Source organism: Hyperolius riggenbachi, chromosome 8 (assembly GCF_040937935.1).
Source record: "Hyperolius riggenbachi isolate aHypRig1 chromosome 8, aHypRig1.pri, whole genome shotgun sequence".
NCBI classification, from domain to species: domain Eukaryota; kingdom Metazoa; phylum Chordata; class Amphibia; order Anura; family Hyperoliidae; genus Hyperolius; species Hyperolius riggenbachi.
The window spans coordinates 267,356,536-267,379,841 of record NC_090653.1 but is presented as its reverse complement, the minus strand read 5'-3'; the positions used below and the strand labels follow the sequence as shown (position 1 = coordinate 267,379,841).

General features: G+C 44.1%; 1 protein-coding gene across 2 annotated transcripts in view; it reads left to right on the top strand.

Moving 5' to 3' along the window:
* Nucleotides 1-23,306, top strand: part of GDI1 (GDP dissociation inhibitor 1) — a 65,328-nt gene that overhangs the window by 20,948 nt on the left and 21,074 nt on the right. The window contains exons 1-5 of one of the 2 annotated variants that reach the window (XM_068248813.1): nt 4,192-4,210; nt 9,686-9,793; nt 15,393-15,492; nt 20,886-21,020; nt 21,872-22,070. In XM_068248813.1, coding sequence (XP_068104914.1) covers nt 9,707-9,793; nt 15,393-15,492; nt 20,886-21,020; nt 21,872-22,070 — 521 coding nt within the window. In that variant the 5' untranslated portion in view covers nt 4,192-4,210; nt 9,686-9,706. Of the gene's footprint in view, nt 1-4,191; nt 4,211-9,685; nt 9,794-15,392; nt 15,493-20,885; nt 21,021-21,871; nt 22,071-23,306 lie in introns of those variants that run through there. The other variant, XM_068248812.1, reaches the window with a different exon arrangement.

Genomic DNA, 23,306 nt, shown 5'->3' with positions numbered 1-23,306 from the left:
GGAAGTGATGCAGACGGGGACTGGAGTTCTGCAGGAGGCGGGGAGAGCAGCAGACTGACACTACAGAGATAAACACAGCCAGCTCTGACAAGCTGTTTGTCAGCAGCACGGCTGTGATTTATGAGGGATTGCAGAGTGCAGGGGGACCTTAGGGGGGTTTGGGATAGCAACAGAGGCTGGGCTGTATAGGCAGATCCAGCCTCTGTATGCAGATAATATTCTTCAAACCCACCTCGGGTTCTCTTTAAGGAGATCCTGTAAGGAAAAAAATTGCACCTATGGGTTACTAACCTCGGGAGGAGGATGCCCCTGCATCCTAATGAGGCTTCCCCTGTCCTCCTGTGTAGTTCCTATCTAGCGCTGTTACCCCTCCCTAACCAAACACCGTCGTCGCCCCCTGCAGTAGAGCGCACCCGATCGGACTCGGCTATTTCCGCCAGAGCCCAAGTGAGAAGCTAATACTGCGCCTGTGCTGGATCTCAGAGGTAAATATTGTCGTGTGCTGCTGTCGGGGGGTCCCAGCACTGGATTAGTGCTGCACAGGACAGAGGAATCCACATTAGGATCTAGATGCTTCCCCCTTCCTGTGATAAGTACCCCCTTTTCATTATTACAGGATTTCTTTAACCACTTCAGCCTTTAGTGTATTTTCACCTTATGCATCTGAGCAATTTTCACATTTCAGCGCTCTTCCCATTCATTCGCCAATAACTTTATCACTACCTATCACAACGAAATGATCTATATCTTGTTTTTCCCCCACCAATTAGGCTTTCTTTGGGCGGTACATTATGCTAAGAATTATTTTTTGAAATGCATTTTAATGGGAATATTAAGAATTTTTTTAAAAAAAATTATTATTTCTCAGTTTTTGGCCATTATAGTTTTAAAATAATATATGCTACCATAATTAAAACCCACATATTTTATTTGCCCATTTGTCCCGGTTATTACACTGTTTAAATTATGTCCCTATCACAATGTATGGCGCCAATATTTTATTTGTAAATAAAGGTACATTTTTTCAGTTTTGCGTCCATTACTATTCACAAGCCCATAATTTAAAAAATAATAGTAATATACCCTCTTGACATACATGTTCCAAAGCTCAGTCCCTAAAGAAACTATTTATGGTTGGTTGGTTTGTTTTTTTAAAATGTATTTTTTTTAATGCAAAAGTTTCATGTGGGTATTTATGGGAGAGTGTGGGAGGTAAGGGGTTAATTATAAATTATGTGTAGGTCTCCTTATTAAAATAATTGGGTGTAGGTGTAATTTTACTATTTGGCCACAAAATGTCCTCAATCATTAGCTTACTGCGCATGCTTTTAGTAAGCAAAACAGGAAGCAATGACTGTAAGGGTAATTACAGTGTTTACAAATGACCGCAGGCATCACATTGATGCTGTGATCCTTGACACGGGGGCCTAAAACAATGTGTGTGAACTGTTTTCCCATTCATTGATTTCCAGGCTAATGGGTGGCAGTGATAATAAGCACAGGATCGCACGCATGGCCAAGCAGGAGAGCGCAAAGCGACGATTTCGACAGAGTACGTATATTTACTCCCCTGAGGCTTAGATGAAGTTTTTAGGGGAGTAGATATACTGTACTAAAACCATTAAGTGGTTAAAATAAAGTTTTTGGCCACACCATTTTTTAAAGATCGGGCCTCATGCAAAATAAATCCCCACTCTCTTTGCTAAGGCCTCTTTCACATCTATCAACGCGTACAGGAGCCGTTTCCTGCACGTGTTATATGCCCTGCGGCGTGTCATTGGGAATCTGCCGTGCGACGCAATTAGCGGCGGTAGCTATTAATTGAACCCGACGAAAAACGCTGGCTCCCGGCGGATCAACGCTCCCGGGTGCGGCGAAACGCAATCCACCGAACTGCAGCGTCGGGTGTGAAAGGTAAAATGAAAGTCTATGGACTTTCATTTTACCTTGGTTAACACAAAGTTTCGACTTTGCGTTAAAACGCAGCAAATGGGCTCTGGTGTGAAAGAGCCCTAATGCAGGGGTCCCCTCGGATCCAAACATTATTTGAAGGGGTCCTCCAGGGTGAAAAAATCAAGAAAGACTGTTCTAATCCCTACCACAGTCATATGTCCAGCATAGTCTGGGGCCAGATTTGGGGAAAGCCAATTAACTTATCTGTATGTTTTTGGAATGTCTGAGAGAACCGGAGTGCCCAGAGGAACCCAGGCAAACACAAGGAGAATATACAATCTCCATGCAGATGGTGCCCTGGGCCAGATTGGTTTGGGGACCCAGGACTGCAAGGTGATATTGCTGTGCACTATGCCAGTTCACACATCCAATTTCACTGTGTGCAGTTTGTCTATTGTGGGGCTGCAGCTGACAGACTGTCCAGTTACAAGTTTTATTGGGCAGCGGATTCGTTGCCATTCATGGGCACCCTTTGCGGAAGGCATCTCAGAGAAGCCAGTGCAAAGGCCGGCTAACAGGCGACCAGTTAGTGAGGTGGATGCGGTGCGTCTGATAGTAGATAGCCAATCAGCTATTAGTTAGGCATCAAGAAGAGAGGTCAATGTTGGGCACTGGGTCCGGGTAAGTCTATTGTAAAGTACCAATAACTTAAGATAAAATACAGTAGTACAGTTCCATTCCATGACACTATGCAACAGATATGTACAAAACAGTCCAAAGACTTTAGGGCTTTTATAGGAACAGCATCAGTCTTTATTCTTCATAAATACAAATTCTCCTCGATTGCAGTCATGAAATGTAGACAGGTCACACAAGGATCCAAAACACAGAACTCAAAATTTGCCTGACGTGTTTCACGGCCAAAATCCACTTCTTCAGAGGCACACGAATATATAGATATCTGTTAAAAATACATAATGCATACAAACACATATGTGTCACCTACCCTCAATCAGATGCTTGCACATATCAGGAAACAGTGGACATACCACAAACAATAGCATAACCTTACCAGGCAAAATCAGGATTAGAAGACCACAATCTGTAAAAAGCATATGTATATACGTTGCGGTAGGTACATAGAAAACCCTAAAAAATTCAGAAAAGTATATATACATATCACTCCAGAAATCAAACCAAAGTATTACACAGAACGCCATCTATCTACCGTATATTCCGGCGTATAAGACGACTGGGCGTATAATATGAACCCCCCCTCCCCACCAACTTAAGACTACACCTCTTCCAACATACACCAAATAAAAATTAAAAAACATCATATACTGGTGCTATGTATGAACAGATAATGGTGCTGTTCTGTATGTGGCACCCAGTATATAACAGTATATAGGCAATTGACTGGTTGGATTGGTCAACGCTCCCTCTCCCTAAGTGGATTGGTCAGCTCTCCTTGTCTCCCTGTTTATCAGAGCGGTATGGAAGAATAGATTGGGCTCTTTCACCCTTCTTACCCACCCTTGTATCCTATTTACCGCCATCTCTGCCTCTCAGATCCCACACATGTGCGTCTGCGCCGCTTCACTGCAGTCCACAGCAGCTAGATCTGACCCTTTCAGAAGTCTCTTGTTTATCAGAGCGGTATAGAAGAATAGATTGTGCTGTGCCCATAAACCACGCCTCTTTCACCCATCTGGCCCACTCTTGTATCCTATTTACCTCCTTCTCTGCCTCTCAGATCTTGCACATGTGTGCCTGCGCCGCTTCACTACAGTCCTCAGCAGGGAGACCTGAGAGGCGGTAACAGGATAGGGTGTATCACCCGGCATCGATGACATCTGGCGTATAAGACGACCCCGGACTTTTCAGAAGATTTTCAAGGGTTAAAAAGTAGTCTTATACGCCTGAATATACCTGGCATTGGCATTCTGTGTAATATTGCCACTCCTAACGCAGGCAGTGGTTTCTGAAGACTTTGGAAATGTGCCCGCAACAGCATTGCTAAGGAGGGGGGGGGGGGGGCGGTGCGGCACCTTCCTGAGACCCTCCAGTCCTGCATCATTAGCCTGAAATGACAGCCTTTGTTTTTCATCCTGGAGGTTCTCTTTAAAAGTGAACACAATATTTTTAATATCATGCCTGTAGTTGTGAGTTGCTCTTGCAGTTCCGTTACCATCAGTACAGACGTCACCCTACAGCTTCGTACCGCTTAGAGTAATGCAGCAATAGGAATCATTCCGGTATCCCCAGCTAAGCTGTTACACAATGCAGCGGACCGTGACTAGCGGGATATGATTAAGTAAGCAATACAGACAAGATTTCAGATGCAGGCGGAACATCGAGTTGCAGTGCAGTGTGGGATTGCCGTGTAAATTGGAATGAAGCACAATAAATTAGATTGGAGGGGCCGAGGGGGAGGCAGGGCGCTTTCTCATGCAGCGATGAGGCCTCTAATGATGCAAGCTTCAGCTTTTCTGATGACAGTAACAGTCTTGTTTAGTGAGGCAGATACAGAGAGCAGCAATGATGTCTAATGATGATGATCCCACCTCAACCTATCAGATCGCTCTTTCTTTGAGATCAGCTCGTGCTGATTGGTTGTTGCCGGGTTAATTCACTTTTAACTTGAAGAATGAGCCATTTTACAGTCCCCGAGGTCCTGAATGAGTTAATTTCAGACCCACCCTTTGCCCACATCCAAAAACCACACGGGGTTGCAAGGCCTGGGTTCTCAGGGGGGGTGCTGACAGGCAGGGTTGCCAGGCCTGGGGTCTGGGGAGGGGTGGGGGTGCTGACAGGCAGGGTTGCCAGGCCTGGGGTCTGGGGAGGGGTGGGGGTGCTGACAGGCAGACGGCTAGCGGGCAGCTATCACGTTACAGCGACCTGGAAAGTGATATTTCAGAGATGCCAGCGGGTTGGTGCTTGCTGATTGGGTGGCACTGGCTGCACATAGCGGCTGGCAGGGAGCAGTGGCGTGTGTCTCAGTGTGGGATGCTGGATGGATGGGTGTTGGCCCTGCCCTGGCTGTGTGTGTATTCACTCTCATCAGTATCAGGTTACCAAAGCCAGGAAGGATTTACATCCTGGAAATGAATTCTAGCTAAACAGAGCAATTCATGCAAACCAGCCTGTCGTGTTACAGCTGTATACAGAGTGACTTCAGGGATGTATTGTGCTGTGGCTACAGGCGTCTGGTCATATCCTCCCAGGGCAGCGAAGAATGGCATTACTATTATTTTTTAGTTATATAGTAGTACCATCTTCTGTAGTGCTGATCATAGTACAGAGCAAAATGTGGGGAGCATATTACATACATGAGACCTCCAAAATGCTGTATGATCAGGACATCCAAGTACAAATATAGGTAGTCCTCGGTTAGGCCCGTTTCACATGTCACTGCATTTAAATAGTAATGTTTACTGATTGTATATGAAGTATAGCATAAAAAAAGTTATCTAAAAAACTTAAAACTGTTTGAAATGACAAGTCTTTAGCGTCTACATATGCTATTGTCAATAAATTCACCAAGAATAATGCATATTATCTCTCTTGTGTTCTAGAATCACAGTGGAAGGTAGTCTCTAGGCCTGAGTCAATCTCAGTAGAGTTTCAGGCTCAATGATGATAAACTATGCTAGCCTGCCAGGGCTTTTTATTGTAAAGTCTCTAAGATGGCGTCTGTTAGGGGATTCATGGTGACGCACAAAATTCAAACTTATTTTAAACTGGTACATTCTGACATTTTGTGACATTTTAAACTATCGGGTTATCTGAGCAGGCGTGTACATATATGACGCTATTTGGCTTATTAACGTAAGCAATCTTTACTAATCAAAATTACATCAATAACATTTTAATTAGCTCTTATGACCCAAGTGATCATTGTGAACCAAGCCTTACGGATCCAGTGAAGCGGAAACCGGATCTGTTTGGCTAAAATCCCCAATGTGAACTGGGCCTTAACGAATGAGATAGGGACTGTAGGTTTGTTCTTATAATAATAATAATTCCAACATAGCACTTTTCTCCTGTCAGGAGTCAAAGTGCTGCAAAGGCAGCCACTAGGGCACGCTCAGTGAGCAGCAGAGTTAGGGAGTCTTGCCCAAGAACTCCTTACTGTATAAGTACAAGCTTACTGAATAGGAAGAGCTGAGATTTGAGCCCAGGTGTCCTATGAGGCAATGCCCTTAACCATTACACTATCCAGCCATTACCTCTTAAACTGAATCCATAAGTCGAAACACTGTGCTATCTCAGTCCCCTTTACATCCTCTATACCTCCAGTGTCTCCCTCTTTGTCACTTTTTTCCCCCAGTGTCTCCAGTGTTCCCCTCCTTGTCACCTGTCCCCCTGATCCCTCTGTGCCACTTCAGTCTCCACTGTGTTCCTACTTACCACCTCTGCTCCCCTTTGTGCATCATTCTGTCCTAGTGATGATAGTAATGTGCTCATTTCGCTGACGCAAAATTTCGTGTAATACATAATTACGATTTTGAAGTTGTATAGATTTTCCATAATTCATTTGTAAATTTCATCAGCACCGGGACCCTCTGGAAGTTCACAACCGCGCTCCCATCCATGAACAAGTGCAGTCGCACTGCGCAGGTACAGGACACCTCGCACCTGCGCAATAGCATGGAGCCACTCGTGCTGGCAGGAAAAAAGCAGAGCCTGATCAGCTGCAATGTGCTGGGCAGGTGCCAGGCGTCCTGCACATTGTGGCTGCACTCATTCACAGATGGGAGCGCGGGTACACACTTCCAGAGGGTCCCAGCGTTGGATCACAGGTTTGCTATAACATTTTATGCAGAATTCGGAACTCGCTATCTAGTAAAGTGTACCACAGCAAAATGAATGTCAATTTACTGGTTTAAAAAACATATTTTTCTTTGAACTTTCTAAAACTACTGTATATACTCAAGTATAAGTCTAGAAATTGTGGTCTGATTCACTTCATAAAAGTATAGGAGGTCGACTTATGCACGAGTCACAGGCAACACTGAGCACACTGAGTTATGTGTGTACTAATAGCGACATTCCTATTTGCAGCAATTCACCCTGGGGTAAGAGATACTTTGAGGGAAAAAAATACCAAGAAAACACAGGTCTGAAAGTCCTGGCCACAACAATTAACAAGGAAAGGGCCAGGGGGAAATACTGGGTTGCATAAAAGGAAGTGAATAATGGCAACACTTGGGGCCTGAAAAATGTATTGGTTGCACTTAAGGGACAGGAGGGGGTTAATGGCTGCAATACTGTATGCAGTGCAGTCATTAACCCCTCCTGGGTCCCGAGTGCAGCCATTAATTTTGCTGTGTAGACTTATACTTGAGTCAATTAAAAATTCCAGCTTAAGAGGGTTGAATATTGGAGTCGACTTATACACGAAGTCAACTTGCATTCGAGTACAAGGCCTTTTTGAAAAACAAAACATTTATTGACTCGTTCCTATGGAATACAATGTCACATTTTTGTGACGTTCATAAGTCAGGTCTTCATAAGTTGACTTACCTGTACATGCTCATATGGCAATGATAGATCACTGCCAGCCCCTGAACATGTATCTCTCCTTACCTGACTTAACTCATGATGTACCTGTCCCTCTCCTTTTCTGTTTATCTCATGAATTCTCTGTCCTTATTTGTTTATTTCATGCACTAGCTCTCCTGTTCCTGAGGCGATATGTGACATGAGATAAATATGCGTATGTACAGTGCTAAAGATATAACCAGGCTGTTTTACTTGTTTTATTTTGCTGCCTGAAAGAATGATTTTCTAGGCATGGAAGTGACAACTTCTGTTTTGTCGGTAGCTTATCAAGAATATAGTAAACCTCACTGATAATCATATTACAGCCATACAAGTTTTCCTGGCAGAATACAACTTCTGAGGGCGGGGAGAGATAAAATACATGAACTATTGACCTTTTTCTAACTCTGGGACACTTAATAGGCTGCCACTGATTAGAGACTGTAAAACATTCAACCTACTTTGGAAATTGTTTTAATATAAGAGAAAACCCTGGGATAATTAAAAAAAAGTTATTTTTAGGAGTAGGAGGAAGCAGCCCCAATGAGAGATAAGTCATGAGTACAGATAAGGAGAGATCATTCACTTAATAAGTCTGTACCTCTCGGTTTACAAGCCCTACTCCATAGAGCCAGATTAATCCATGCCATGCACTGATGAGGATCAAACAATCCGAAACAGTCTGTATGCATGTTGGATTATTATGGCTCTGTACAATTTAACAAGCTGACACATCATTGCATTCCAGCGGTTCTGGAGGTGTGTTTAGCTTCTAAGGGTACAATGGTTAATTTGCATATATTCAGCAGTGGTGCTCTGGGAGACATCTCGAGCTCACTCCAACCTGAATTATCGCAAATTCTTTCTGTTTTAGGAAAGCAAATTTTTGTTTTTCTTAACATCTTAGTAAGGGGGCTTTTAGGACCATTGTAGTCCCTTACACACTCCAATGAGTTCTGGGTCACCATGAGCTTGCTGGTTAGTCTGTACCTCTCGGTTTACAAGCCCTACTCCATAGATCCAGATTAATCCATGCCATGCACTGATGAGGATCAAACAATCCGAAACAGTCTGTATGCATGTTGGATTATTATGGCTCTGTACAATTTAACAAGCTGACACATCATTGCATTCCAGCGGTTCTGGAGGTGTGTTTAGCTTCTAAGGGTACAATGGTTAATTTGCATATATTCAGCAGTGGTGCTCTGGGAGACATCTCGAGCTCACTCCAACCTGAATTATCGCAAATTCTTTCTGTTTTAGGAAAGCAAATTTTTGTTTTTCTTAACATCTTAGTAAGGGGGCTTTTAGGACCATTGTAGTCCCTTACACACTCCAATGAGTTCTGGGTCACCATGAGCTTGCTGGTTAGTCTGTACCTCTCGGTTTACAAGCCCTACTCCATAGAGCCAGATTAATCCATGCCATGCACTGATGAGGATCAAACAATCCGAAACAGTCTGTATGCATGTTGGATTATTATGGCTCTGTACAATTTAACAAGCTGACACATCATTGCATTCCAGCGGTTCTGGAGGTGTGTTTAGCTTCTAAGGGTACAATGGTTAATTTGCATATATTCAGCAGTGGTGCTCTGGGAGACATCTCGAGCTCACTCCAACCTGAATTATCGCAAATTCTTTCTGTTTTAGGAAAGCAAATTTTTGTTTTTCTTAACATCTTAGTAAGGGGGCTTTTAGGACCATTGTAGTCCCTTACACACTCCAATGAGTTCTGGGTCACCATGAGCTTGCTGGTTAGTCTGTACCTCTCGGTTTACAAGCCCTACTCCATAGATCCAGATTAATCCATGCCATGCACTGATGAGGATCAAACAATCCGAAACAGTCTGTATGCATGTTGGATTATTATGGCTCTGTACAATTTAACAAGCTGACACATCATTGCATTCCAGCGGTTCTGGAGGTGTGTTTAGCTTCTAAGGGTACAATGGTTAATTTGCATATATTCAGCAGTGGTGCTCTGGGAGACATCTTGAGCTCACTCCAACCTGAATTATCGCAAATTCTTTCTGTTTTAGGAAAGCAAATTTTTGTTTTTCTTAACATCTTAGTAAGGGGGCTTTTAGGACCATTGTAGTCCCTTACACACTCCAATGAGTTCTGGGTCACCATGAGCTTGCTGGTTAGTCTGTATCACTTAATAAGTTTTGTGAATCGCCTCCAATGGTGTATAGTGAAATGATGTTGTGGCTTGTCTAACCCTGTGACTGTCTGTTTCCCAGGAATGTATCCTGTCCGGCATCATGTCTGTGAACGGGAAGAAAGTCCTGCACATGGACCGGAACCCCTACTACGGCGGAGAGAGCTCCTCCATCACCCCTCTAGAGGAGGTAACGCCCTTGTTCCACCTGCTTGTATGTGTGCTTAAAGTGAACCTGTCACAAACATTTCATCGCACTGAAGGAGAGTTCTGTAAAGTGTTACTGGGTCATTCACTGAATAGAATACTATAACATTTGTAATGTATAACTTATAAGAAGAAATGTCCTTTACAACATATCAGCTGTTTTAAAGGATACCTGAAGTGACATGTGACATGATGAGATAGACATGTGTATGTACAGTGCCATGCACACAGATAACTATGTGTTCCTTTTTTTCTTTCTCTGCCTGAAAGAGTTAAATATCAGGTATGTAAGTGGCTGACTCAGTCCTGACTCAGACAGGAAGTGACTACAGTGTGACCCTCACTGATAAGAAATTCCAACTATAAAACACTTTCCTAGCAGAAAATGGCTTCAGAGAGCAAGAAAGATATCAAAAGAGGAATTTCTTATCGGTGAGGGCCACACTGTACTTACTTCCTGTCTGAGTCAGGACTGAGTCAGCCACTTACATACCTGATATTTAACTCTTTCAGGCAGAGAAAGAAAAAAAGGGAACACAACATAGTTATTTGCGTGCTAGGCACTGTACATACACATGTCTATCTCATCATGTCACATGTCACTTCGGGTATCCTTTAAATACTTCCTCTAAGTAGCTGGCCGACTCATCCCTTTGTATGAGTCTGGAGAAAACAAGACTAACAGATTATTGGCAATACAGCTGTATGGAAAGGTACCTGTGATCACAGCAAATCAGAACTTTCCAAATCTATCAGCTGATCAAACAAATCACATGCTTCTCCATGAGTTCTCCTAGACATGACCAACACTAGTCCCTTCAGTCTGACTTGACAAATATATTTGTTAGGAGTACTCCATATTTGTGCACAAATGCTTTTCAAACTTTTCTTCTGGGTTTTCATTGACTTAATAATTGCAATAATTCCAACATTTGAATAGCTCTCTTTTCCTGTCGGACTCAAGTCTGAACTGAATATAAAAAATAAAAAAAGGTACTTACCTTAGGAGAGGGAAGGCTCTGGGTCCTATAGAGCCTACCCGTTCTCCTGCCGCTCTCCTCGTTCCCCCCGCAGGCTCCTCTGTTTGAGTCTCCTGCCGCCGGAGACTTCAGGAGTCTTCGGAAGCGCTCGGGCTTCTGAAGACTGGTGGCTCTGTACAGCGCACACGCGAGAGAAGGTGCTCACGCTTGCGCAGTATGGGCCCAAGTGCATCCCTAAGACTGCCGATGCCAGCCCGGTTGCGGAAGAGAGTAGTCCACGGCCGCACTGCTAACGAGGGAGCCTGCGAGGGGCAGGAGATTGGGAAGGCTCTATAGGACCCATAGCCTTCCCTCTCCTTAGGTGGGTATCTTTTTTTTTATTTTTAAAATCACAGACATTTAAAATTCAGACATCCTTTAACCATTTATGCCGCCTGGACGTGATCCTCACGTTCAGGCAACTGCTGCTGTGCACTTCGGCGCGCTCACATGCCACCCCCCAGTAGCCCGGAGATCAATGAATGGGAACATAGTTCATAGCGGAAAAACCGATGGCTTCTCATCCAAGGCCGCGGTCTTTCTGACATAAAAGAAGTTTCCCGTCCTCTATATACTTCCTGGAAGTGATCAGTACGCTTCCAGGGCTAAAAAAAAAAAATCTCACTGTGACCATCTTGTGGCCAAATAGTAAAACTACATCTACATACATTTTTAATACAATAACCCCACATTATTACATTTAAAATGAACTGTTTATTTCCCACACCAAACATTACCCAAATAAAATATTTTATGAAAATAAAAAATACAATTAAAAAACAAACAAAACATAAATAGTTACCGTATATACTCGCATGCAAGCCGAATTTTTGACCCCCAAAAAGTGGCCCAAAAGTGGGGGTCTCGGCTTGCATGCGAGTCACTTATTTTTTGTGCCCATGTCCTGTTTCACCAGCTGATCGGGCCGAAGGAGAGCGGGCTGCTGAGAGACTGGATGCGGAGGGCGGAGAGTATAGCTGCAGGATAGCTGGATGTCCGCGGCGAGCAGGAGCGATGGATGACCACACAGCAGAGTAGAAACATCAGGAGCGCTCTTCCATGCTCACAATCTCGCGCTTCCTGCTGTGTCTGCACCTTGTAAACCCATTGGCTATTACCAGCTATTACCAGCCAATGGGTTTACAAGGTGCAGACACAGCAGGAAGCGCGAGATTATGAACACGGAAGAGCGCTCCTGCTGTGTTTCTACTTTGTGCGGTCATCCATCGCTCCTGCTCGTCGCGGACATCCAGCGGCTGCAGGCAGCTATACTCTCCGCCCTCCGCATCCGTTCTCTCAGCTGCCCGCTCTCCTTCGGCCCGATCAGCTGGTGAAACATCGCTGCAGGCATGGTTTTCTGGGTGGCTGCGGCGGTCTCACACACACATCAGCGCACAGCGGCAAAGCAGGTATCCGGCTGACAGTCTTCACTGCTCACTTTACGCTGGCATCTCTCTAAGTATTGGACCTTAGTAATATATCATTAGCTGCACTTTAGGGATATAGGATTCCCCCTCATGGCTTATCTAATTGCACATTGTATATAGCATTGTTTTGTACAATTATATGCAGCATGATATACATGCTTTTTATATGCTCCCACTCACTGTATTGTATTTATATTTTACCTTTGGTGGATATATTTTTGTACTTTGTTTACACTGTCTTTGGCCACTATTTATGTGAGATGTGATGTTATCCTACTACGCTTATCAGACCTAGAGGCTGCAGACCTCTGCCTTTGAATTAGTATATTGTAAATGTGGATCTCATTTTCTCCATTCATTGCTCCTGCTCTGCTCCCCCCAGGGCTTCGGCTTACATGAGGGTCAATCATTTTTTCATGTTTTTTTAGGTAAAAGTTAGGGGGTCGGCTTACATGCGGGTCGGCTTGCATGCGAGTATATACGGTAACTAAAGGTCTGAACTTTTTAAACATGCATGTGAAGAGGGTATATTACAAACATTTTTTTAATTATAAGCTTGTAAATAGTGATGGACGCAAAACTGAAAAAATACACCTTTATTTCCAAATAAAATATTGGCGTCATACATTGTGATAGGGACAAAATTTAAATGGTGTAATAACCGAGACAAATGAGCAAATAAAATACATAGGTTTTAATTATGGTAGCATGTACCGTATATACTCGTGTATAAGCCGAGCTTTTTGGGCCCTAAAATGATGACGATGACGATGCGCCACTGTATGTGACGGTGCGAAATGGCTGTCGACCTCCCCACCTGCCTGTACCTCTCTCTGCCATACAACTGGGATGAGTAATGTATGCCTTTTAAACTTTTTCAAATAAATCTAAAAGTTTTATCTAGGGATGTGCAAGGCCTCTTTTTTTCTTCTTTTTTGTATACTGGACTTTACTTTATTTGGCTGATTGCACTCCCTCTGTGTTTGATTCAGCCTCCTGTGCATGGTCATTTTTTCTATTTGATTGATACCTGACTACATGTTGCTGTTGGGACAATCCGGGTGCGTTCACTAACAACTTTTCACACATGCCGCTCCACTCGGGGGGGCGGGATGGTCGCTTTCAGTCAGCCCGCACAGCATGCCAGTGACAGTGGGACAGGGGAAGTCCGTGCAGCAGCCAATGCAGCGATGCCTCACCTGACTACATGTTGCTGTCGGGAGCGTTCAGTAACAACTTTACAAACATGCCGCTCCACTCGGGGGACAGGATGGCCACTCTCAGCTTGCACAGTGTGCATGATTTAACTATGATAACGCTCCGCTTGGGAGGACAGGATGGCAGTATAATGCCAGATAAGGCTACCTAATCATGTTTAGCTACCAGTAGCTAAATCTGACAGTGTAAAGAGTCATAATAAGCTTTCATTGCAATTGTAATCCCTAACTTTCTGCCTCTTGTAAACAACGTGTTTGGTGACAATGTGTGTGCATTGCCCTGCAGCTATGTCCCCAGTCTTCTGAAGCACTCTCCCTTGGGCAGACTGTGGATTGCACTTGACTGAAGACTGATTGCCTGTGCTGACTGGAGACCGGTCAGCTGTGTCCCCAGTGCTTTGTAGCTTTGTCCTGCATGTCACCCCCTGTGCTTTGCCTGTGTGCTGCTACTAATGTATAAATGGGCAGTGTGGAGTGCAGTCAGAATGAAAATTGCATTTTACCCTGTGTCCCGTAGCCAACAGTAGCTGCTCCATCTCCTATCCCCAGCTTATACACGAGTCAATCATTTTTTCCCGTTTTAACTGTAAAAAGTTTGGGGGTCGGCTTATACACGGGTCGGCTTATACACGAGTATATACGGTATTATTTTAAAGCTATTAAGGCCGAAAACTGAGAAATAATGATTTTTTTTCAATTTTTTTCTTAATATTCCTGTTAAATGCATTTACAAAAAAATTATTCTTAGCAAAGTGTACCACCCAATGAAAACCTAATTGGTGACGGAAAAAAAAAAGATATAGATCAATTCATTGTGATAATTAGTGATAAAGTTATTGGCGTATGAATGGGAGGTGAAAATTGCTCTGTTGCATTAGGTCGCGCTCAGTAGGTAGTAGTGTTAGGGAGTCTTACTGAATAGGTGTTGGCTTACTGAATAGGAAGAACCAAGATATAAACTCAGGTCTCTTATGTAAGAGGCAGAGCCCTTAACCATTATTTAAACATGATTAATATATTTTTTTAATCCCCAAACTCAATGTAGTAGACTGACTTTGCCTAGTTCAAGTACCTGCTAAAACCAATCCGAGTCTCGCACATAGAGGTGAACCTAAAGGTTCTGCATAGAACCTATGTGACCCCTGAAAAACTACATAAATATTCACCTTCAACTTCCAATCTCTGCTACCGTAAATGTGGTCACATAGGCTCACATTTGGTGGTTCTGCCCAATCGTAAAACGCTTTTGGTCTGAAATTGCAGCCCTCATTGGGTCGAGCTTAGAAATGACTTATACCCCAGATCCATTATCATTATTGCTGGGGGATAAACCTAAAGGCTGGAAATTCCCTCCCCATCGTTTACAACAACATATTGCCAAAGCAGCCAGGCTTCATATTGCTCGCCAATGGCAGCAACCTACCTTATCGCTTGATCTTACGAAAAAGATTGTTAATGATATAATGACTTCAGAAAGATCATTAGCTATTGTAAACGACACAATGGAATCATTCACCAAAACTTGGCAGCCCTGGCTAGCATTCATAGACAACCCAGGCCTTCGCCCCCTAGTCCTCTCTACTTAAAATGATCCTAGGCACTACTGTGGTCCATACTCCTGTACCTACGTTTTCTCCAAACGGTCATAGAGAAAAAAAAAGCTCATAGTGACAAGATTACCTCTCTGTGTTGTATTGTTTTTATGTTGTATAGCTATTAAAGTTTACTATTACCATATGATCATATTACAAACTTTTGCTAAGTACTGCCCCTCACCGGGCCTACCAATGCTGTTATATATTTCTGTTAATATCTCAAATAAAAACTTTTGAAACTAAAACCAGTCCGAGTACCTCCAGGGATATGTGTACCGTTTGTTGGGGACCCAAGTGACAGATATCCTGCTTGTGTACCTGCAGCTGTACAAGAGGTTTGAGCTCTCGGACGGACCCCCAGAAAGCATGGGAAGAGGGCGAGACTGGAACGTGGATCTCATCCCCAAATTTCTCATGGCAAACGGTGAGTGTTTCTGCCCTGGAATCCATTTCTGGGAAAGTATTTTAAAGAGGCCCTGTAGTGACATATAGTAGAAAGCAATAAATTATTCAGGATACCCACTTATCCTGTTTCAGCATCAAAAACACTTCCTATAGCTATATATTGCTGTATACTGGTATGTAGCCCCACCCTCTCATTGATGCTTAACCTAGGCTCCCAGAGCATTCTGGGAGAACAATCATTATTGTGATTGGCTTCGAACTCTTAGAAACAAACATTCTGCAGAGATGCACCTGAAGATGTCACCAGCTGTGAAACATTTACTATTGTAAATCGGGGTGAGGAAGGATTTTACAATGGGCAAACACTGACTAAATAATCTATAATTGAGTACTGTAAAAAAAATAAGCTAATGTGTTCATTGTTATTTTCACTACAGTTTCTCTTTAAAATGTTGGACATATTTGGTCTGCGGATATATTTTAGGTGTTTTGGATGTTGAGATAAATTACTTGTGAGCTGCAAGTTGTGAGCTTGAGGCCTTGTTCTTTTTTTTTTTAGCGTCTCTCGGCGCTCCACTGTGCGCTGCGTTTTTGTTAAAAGCGCTTTTCTAAGCACTTTTCCAGAGCGTTTTTTTCATTCACTCCCTGACGCAAGTCAGGAAGTGAACTCTGACCCGGAAAATAATAAATACAATGTATTTATTCTTAAAAACGTAAACGCAATCGCTGCGCAAAGCGATTTTGTGAGCGTTTTGCGTTTTACCTATACCTTCCATTATAGCAAAAATGCCCCAAAAATGGTACAGGCACCACTTTGCGGACTGCAAAGTGCACGCAACGCGCTGATATGAACCTTCTCATAGAGATTTATTGCACAAGCGTTTTGTGGGCGATTTTAAAAACCGCCTGCGCTTGAAAAAAGGGCAAAAACGTCCTTAGTGTGAACAAGGCCTTACTGTGCCAAATCTATGAAAATCTGCATGCCCATGAATTGAAAGTGTACCAGCGACGACGAATAGAAAAGATCTGATACTTACCCGGGCTTCCTCCTGCCCTATAAGCACCGATGAATCAGGTTCTTCTGCGCATGCGCAGCCTCTCTGTGCAGAAGAGCCTGTCTGGGGGTGGCTGAGCCAGTTACCGGGACTGATAGTTGGAGAACGGAGGCACTCGGAATTACGCGAGGGACTCAGTGGTGCTTTAAAGAGAATCTGTATTGTTAAAACCGCACAAAAGTAAACATACCAGTGCGTTAAGGGACATCTCCTATTACCCTCTGTCACAATTTCGCCGCTCCTCGCCGCATTAAAAGTGGTTAAAAACAGTTTTAAAAAGTTTGTTTATAAACAAACAAAATGGCCACCAAAACAGGAAGTAGGTTGATGTACAGTATGTCCACACATAGAAAATACATTCATACACAAGCAGGCTGTATACACCCTTCCTTTTGAATCTTAAGAGATCATTTGTGTGTTTCTTTCCCCTGCAGCTATCTTCCACTGAAGTGTCAGGCTGTTTCTTCCTGCAGAGTGCAGACAGTTCTGCCTGTATGTAATTCCTCAGTATGTGAAAGCCCAGCCAGCTCCGAGGATGATTTATCCAGCTTGTAAAAGATAAGAGAGAAGCTGCCCTAATCTAAATAATACACAGGCAGTGTGCAGAGAGGGGCCTGGAGGGGGGAGATGCATCACAGAACCACAACACTGAAGAACTTGGCAGCCTTCCAGACACAGGCTGACAAGTCTGACAAGAGAGAGATAAGTTGATTTATTACAGAGATGGTGATAGTAAAACGTGCTGCAGTAAGCCAGAACACATTAGAATAGCTTTTGGAACCTGTAGGATGATAAAAAACAGGATGCAATTTTTGTTACGGAGTCTCTTTAACCACTTTGCATCCAGACCTTGTTTTCCCCTTATTGACCAGAGCAGTTTTGACGCTTTAGCGGTGTCCCTATTCAATCAGCAATAACTTTTATCCCTACTCACTACACCTAAATGATCTATATATCGTTTTTTTCAAGACAAACCAGGCTTTCAATGGGGGGTATTTAGTCCCAAGAACAATTTTGTTTTCTAGGCATTTTAATTGAAAAAAGGGAACAAAAATTAAAAAAATGCATTATTTCTCAGTTTTTAACAATTCCAGTTTAAAAATAAAAAGTACCACAGTTTATAAAACCATTCCACCAGTTAATGTCCCCCCTAATATAGTCAGATGTGCCCCGAGTATCAGCCCAACCTTCCCAGTTTAGCCAGATGTGACCCTAATATCGGCACCCCGGTATAGTCAGATGTGTCCCATGTATCTACCACCCCCCAGTACAGAGAGACAGTAACGCCGCCAGGATTGGCACCCCTCATTATAGGCAGTTGTGTCCCCCGGATAAAATTTCCCCCTTTATAGCCATATGTACCCCCAGAATTGCCCCCCCCCCACCAATTATAGCCAGATGTGCCCCCAGTATTAGGTTACCCCCTCCCCCAGATAATCAAATGATCCCCCATTGTCAGATGTCATCCCCCCCAGTTACCCAGATGCCTGGCAGTTTTGACGTCATCAAGCCGGGACCCGGGTCACCGGCAATACGCGGCTGAGTTCAGAGCTGGGATCGGATGCTCAGGCTGCAGGCTCATCGCTGGAACGAGGTAAGGTGAGAGAGGCGGCTTTATTTACATTTTTTTAGCATCTGTGCACGGAGGAGGGGGAGATGAAGGATCACGCTGTTTGTTACAGCGGTGATCGTTCATCCGCGGGGGGGTCACTAATTGGCTACAAGGGAACATGTTCCCTTTTGCCAATTAGTAAGGCAACCGACAGTGCCGGGGGGTGCGCTCTGAAGCGCACCTGTCCCTGCACAAAAGGGCTTAAGGCAGGTCAGTATATCTACGTGGCTGTGGCTTGGAGAGTGCCACAGCTGACGTAGATATACTGTAGTGGTGGGGAAAGTGGTTAATGGGGCTGGAGGAAACCCCGGCTATGTATTAAATCTTTCTTAATTCACGCCTACAAAAATTATGTAGGTAAAAGTACTTCAGGCCCTTTTTCCACTGGTTGCATTTCGATCCAAAAATACACCAATCGCAGGGGTACCAAAATGATCATCCTAAACACGGTTTCCAGTTCCACTGATATGATTTGATTTTGGCAAAAATATAGCGCATTATGGTTTAAATGAAGTGAGAGGGATATGGAGGCTGCCATATTTATTACCTTTGAAACAATATCAGTTGCCTGGTCATCTGCTGATCATACCGGCATCCGCAGTGTCTGAATCACACACTTGAAGCAAGCATGCAGCTAATCCAGTCAGATTTAGTCAGAAACATCTGACAGTGTTCTCCCCAGAATTCTTTTCCAGCCGGGTGGCATGAAAAAGTAGCCGGTTTGGGCGGGGCAGGGAGAATGCAAGGTCGGTGCAACTCTGCTTACAGCATAGGAGGAGGATGAGGCAACAAGTAGATGACAGCGGGGTGCTCTCCAAAATTAGCCGGGTGGAGCACCCGCCTCAAACATCTGCATGCTAGTTCAAGGTCTATGGCTAAAAGTATTAGAGGCAGGGGATCAGTAGGACAGCCAGGCAATGTGCATTGTTTGAAAGGAAATATGGCAGCTTTCATACCCTCTCACTTAGACATTGGAAGTGCAAGAAAACAATACTATTTTCTTGCGGTCTCCCCTTTTTTTTTCACAAAATAGACGGAACAACTCTGTTTCAATGCAAAAACAAATAACTGCACAGAAAGCGTGTCGAACCACTCGAGGAAATCGATCAGACGTGTTTGGGAAAACGACCCTTATTGTATGAAAGAGCCCTGTGTGTTGTGAACCACAATAGCTGCTGCTGCTGTTTCTCCAAATAAAGCATTATCTTAATCGGAAAAGCCACAGTGGTTTTTGCTTTTTTTGAGAAAACCACAGTTGTGAAATGTTGAGTAACCCAAAAAGATGTCAGCAGATGTTTGTGTGTGACAGGAAGTGGAATCACTACAGAGCCACAGAACAGGAAGTGCCTGGATTGCAGCTGTGGCTGTTTGCTCAGTCGGGCCTTCTAAGAGACTTGATGTAATCCCAGCTCTGTTCCAAGCTCTGGAAAGAGACGGCTCATCCTGTGTGGGGGGTATCCAGACTCTTGCTGTCCCATGCAGCTGGTCAGATGCTGATCGAGAACGCCAGAACAGCAATTAAAGCCTAACTGGCCCAACACATTTCAGCTATGGTTACGGTATTTAATAGCAATTTCAATTCAATAAAACAACTGGAAAATCAAACAGACAAATTAAGAAGAAAAATGAATTTGAAGGTTTTTTTTTAGATCAAACTCAATTATTTTATTCATCACTAATTATAATCTACCAGTAAACCCCTGATTCTCATAAGAATTGCAAATCACTGCTGACACTATGGAGTTAAATAGCTTCTGGCGTTCTGAGCAGCGGTGACTTGAGAACTTTGCGCATCACCACTGCCTGAAGATTGCACCTAGTGTAACTCTTGGTAACCAATGCTTTAGAGCAGGCCTGTTTAAAGTCTGGCCCGGGAGGCAAATGCAGCCTGCTAAACCATTTCTGATGGCCCCCAAAACTTTCTACAGTTTTTAATTTCATGCGGGCCACAGGCCGTAACTGATTAGCAGCTGCCACTATGCCAGCAGCCGTAATAGCCACTGATTAGCAGCTGTCTCTGTGCCAGCAGCAGTAACAGCCACTGATTAGCAGCCGCCACTGTGCCAGAAGCAGTAACAGCCACTGATTAGCAGCTGCCACTGTGCCAGCAGCAGTAACAGCCACTGATTAGCAGTTGCCACTGTGCCAACAGCAGCAATAGCCACTGATTAGCAGCTGCCACTATGCCCGCACCAGTAACAGGCACTGATTAGCAACTGCCACTGTGCCAGCAGCAGTAACAGCCACTGATTAGCAGCTGCCACTGTGCCAGCAGCAGTAACAGCCACTGATTAGCAGCCGCCACTGTGCCAGCAGCAGTAACAGCCACTGATTAGCAGCTTCCACTATGCCCGCACCAGTAACAGGCACTGATTAGCAGTTGCCACTGTGATAACAGCACACGGTATATTGGTTATTTCCCGTGAAAATGTTTCATTTGACAAAATGTCGCATAGTGTACCTAATGGCAATCTGCAAAAATTGTGTTTAATTTCGCTAGATTGCTCCCCTAGAACTCTCAAGAACAGCAATATGGCCCTTGGCTGCCTAAAAAGTTTGAACACCCCTGCTTTAGAGGTTGCATGTCTGTTGTCCATAGTAACCCTATTCCTGCTAATTGTCCTCTGGAGGATTGCTAGGGACAACACACAGATCCAGAAGTTCCAGCATTGCAAGATCATAGCTACATAACTGGATGTATAGAACACTAATATATACCTAAGTATTCTCTTCTCTGTGATCCAGGCCAGCTGGTGAAGATGCTGCTGTACACCGAGGTCACCCGTTATCTGGACTTCAAGGTGGTGGAAGGCAGCTTTGTGTACAAAGGGGGGAAGATCTACAAGGTGCCCTCAACTGAGACAGAGGCCCTGGCCTCAAGTAAGTGACAGTGAGAGTTTTCTTTATAATGCTTTTGGAAAACTGCCCTGGTGTTTCAAATATAAAAACATCCTTGTGTTAAAGTAACACTAAAGCGAACTTGCAAAAAAAAAAATGTTAGATACTCTCTCTGCCCTCAATCCACCGCTGTCCTCCCGTGAAAGTTATTTGACCAGCTGGTTGAATACGCCTTCAAGAGTCCTCATGAAGTACTTGCTTCCTCAGGTACTTTTGTTGTCAAGGGCCCCGTACTGCACACCCGCACGTGCTCACACATGTGCTGTACAGATGCGCCCGTCTTTGCAAACACAAAAGGCTTTGCTTGCTCCAGTTATCAGTATTAGGTAGACAGATGTGTCCCCAAATAGTATTAAGGCAACTGAATGTATTTCCCATAAGGTATTAGGTAGACAGATGTGCCTACCATTAATAATAGGTAGCCAGATGTGCCCTCAGTATTAGGCAGCCAGAGGTGCCCCTAGTATTAGTTAGGCAGTGGTAGCCCCCAGTGTTAGGCAGGCAGTGTTAGCACCCAGTATTAGGTTATGTGCCTGCAGGTCACATGATCAGGGATGCCATTGGAGCCATGGACACAGGAAGCTAAGCAGCTGAGGTGAGGAAGCTGTAATACATTGCTGGGGCCTGGAGAGCTGAGACACTTCCCTGGAAGGTCTCTATGAGGCCCTATATTGCCGAATGTTCCCTCATGGCCGGCAGCGGTTGCCACAAAAATACCTTGTGGGTAATCTGGCCCTGGTGTAACAGGTCACACATACATTGGAAATGGTTACTATAGATAGATGATGTATACATGATGTGTGTGCATGATCATAATGTATATATTTCCACAGACCTCATGGGCATGTTTGAGAAGAGGCGTTTCCGCAAGTTCTTGGTCTTTGTGGCTAATTTTGACGAGAACGACCCAAAGACATTTGAAGGGGTGGATCCCAAGAGCACCACCATGAGGGACGTCTACAAGAAATTCGATCTGGGCCAGGACGTCATCGACTTTACTGGACATGCTCTGGCCCTTTACCGTACTGATGAGTAGGTGCATTACACTCTGTGTCTATGTTAAGGCATCATCTACTGTGTTTCATTAAAGCTTTTCAACAGACAAGTTCTGCAAATAAACATCCCTTCGTTTAGTTACAAAAAACAAATATATTTATACTTTTTTCCTTCCAGTATAAGGCTTTTTAACCTCCCTGGCGGTAAGCCCGTGCTGAGCACGGGCTATGCCGCGCAGGAGGATTTCTCAGGCCCTGCTGGGCCGATTTACATACTTTTTTTTTTGCAACACGCAGCTAGCACTTTGCTAGCTGCGTGTGCACTCTGATCGCTGATTAGCCGCCGCCGCTCACCGCGGCGCCACCCCCCCCCCCCTACACCCCGTGCACTGCCTGGACAATCAGTGCCAGGCAGCGCTGAGGGGTAGATCGGGACTCCCAATGACGTCACAACGTTGTCGGGGTAAGCCATCCAGGAAATCCCGTTCTTTGAACGGGATTTCCTATCGGAGATTGCCGGACTCGCCTGGGCTCGCTACATGATTAAAAAAATTTTTTTTTTTTTTTTAAACTGCTCTGCTGCCCCCTGGCGGTTTGTAATAGACCGCCAGGGGGGTTAAAAAGAGGAATTTTAATGCAAAATGGAACTCATCCCAATCAGTAGCTGATACCCCCTTTCCTTCGAGAAATCTTTACCTTTTCTTGAATAGATCATCAGGAGGGTCTGTATGGCTAAAATTGTGGGGAAACCCCTCCCACAGTGTGATGTCAGGGCCATAGCCATGACAGTTTCCTGTCTGTGAACTTTGTTGCATTGTGGGAGCTAACGGCTGTTGCCAACTGCCGAGCAAGCAGTATCTCCCTCTGTGCATAAACATATAAAAAAACAAACATCCTTTTAGCCTATCACATTGTTAGTGAGTGTGTCTGTATATAAGGGGAGTTGGTGTTGTCCATTTTTTCATTTTTTCTCATGGCTGCCAGCAGTAAAGATGTTGAGCTGCAAGCTCTCGGAGGAACATGAACGAATTACATGGAGAGTATCATTAGTTTTGTAATCTGCGCTATTTTTTAACTCACTCTGCAATGTTCTGATTTAGTTTTTTTTTTCCCTACTACTTTTTTTGGGTAAAGTTCCTCTTTAAAGGGATACTGTAGGGGGGTCGGGGGAAAATGAGCTGAACTTACCTGGGCCTTCTAATGGTCCCCCGCAGACATCCTGTGTTGGCGCAGCCACTCACCGATGCTCCGACCCCGCCTCCAGTTCACTTCT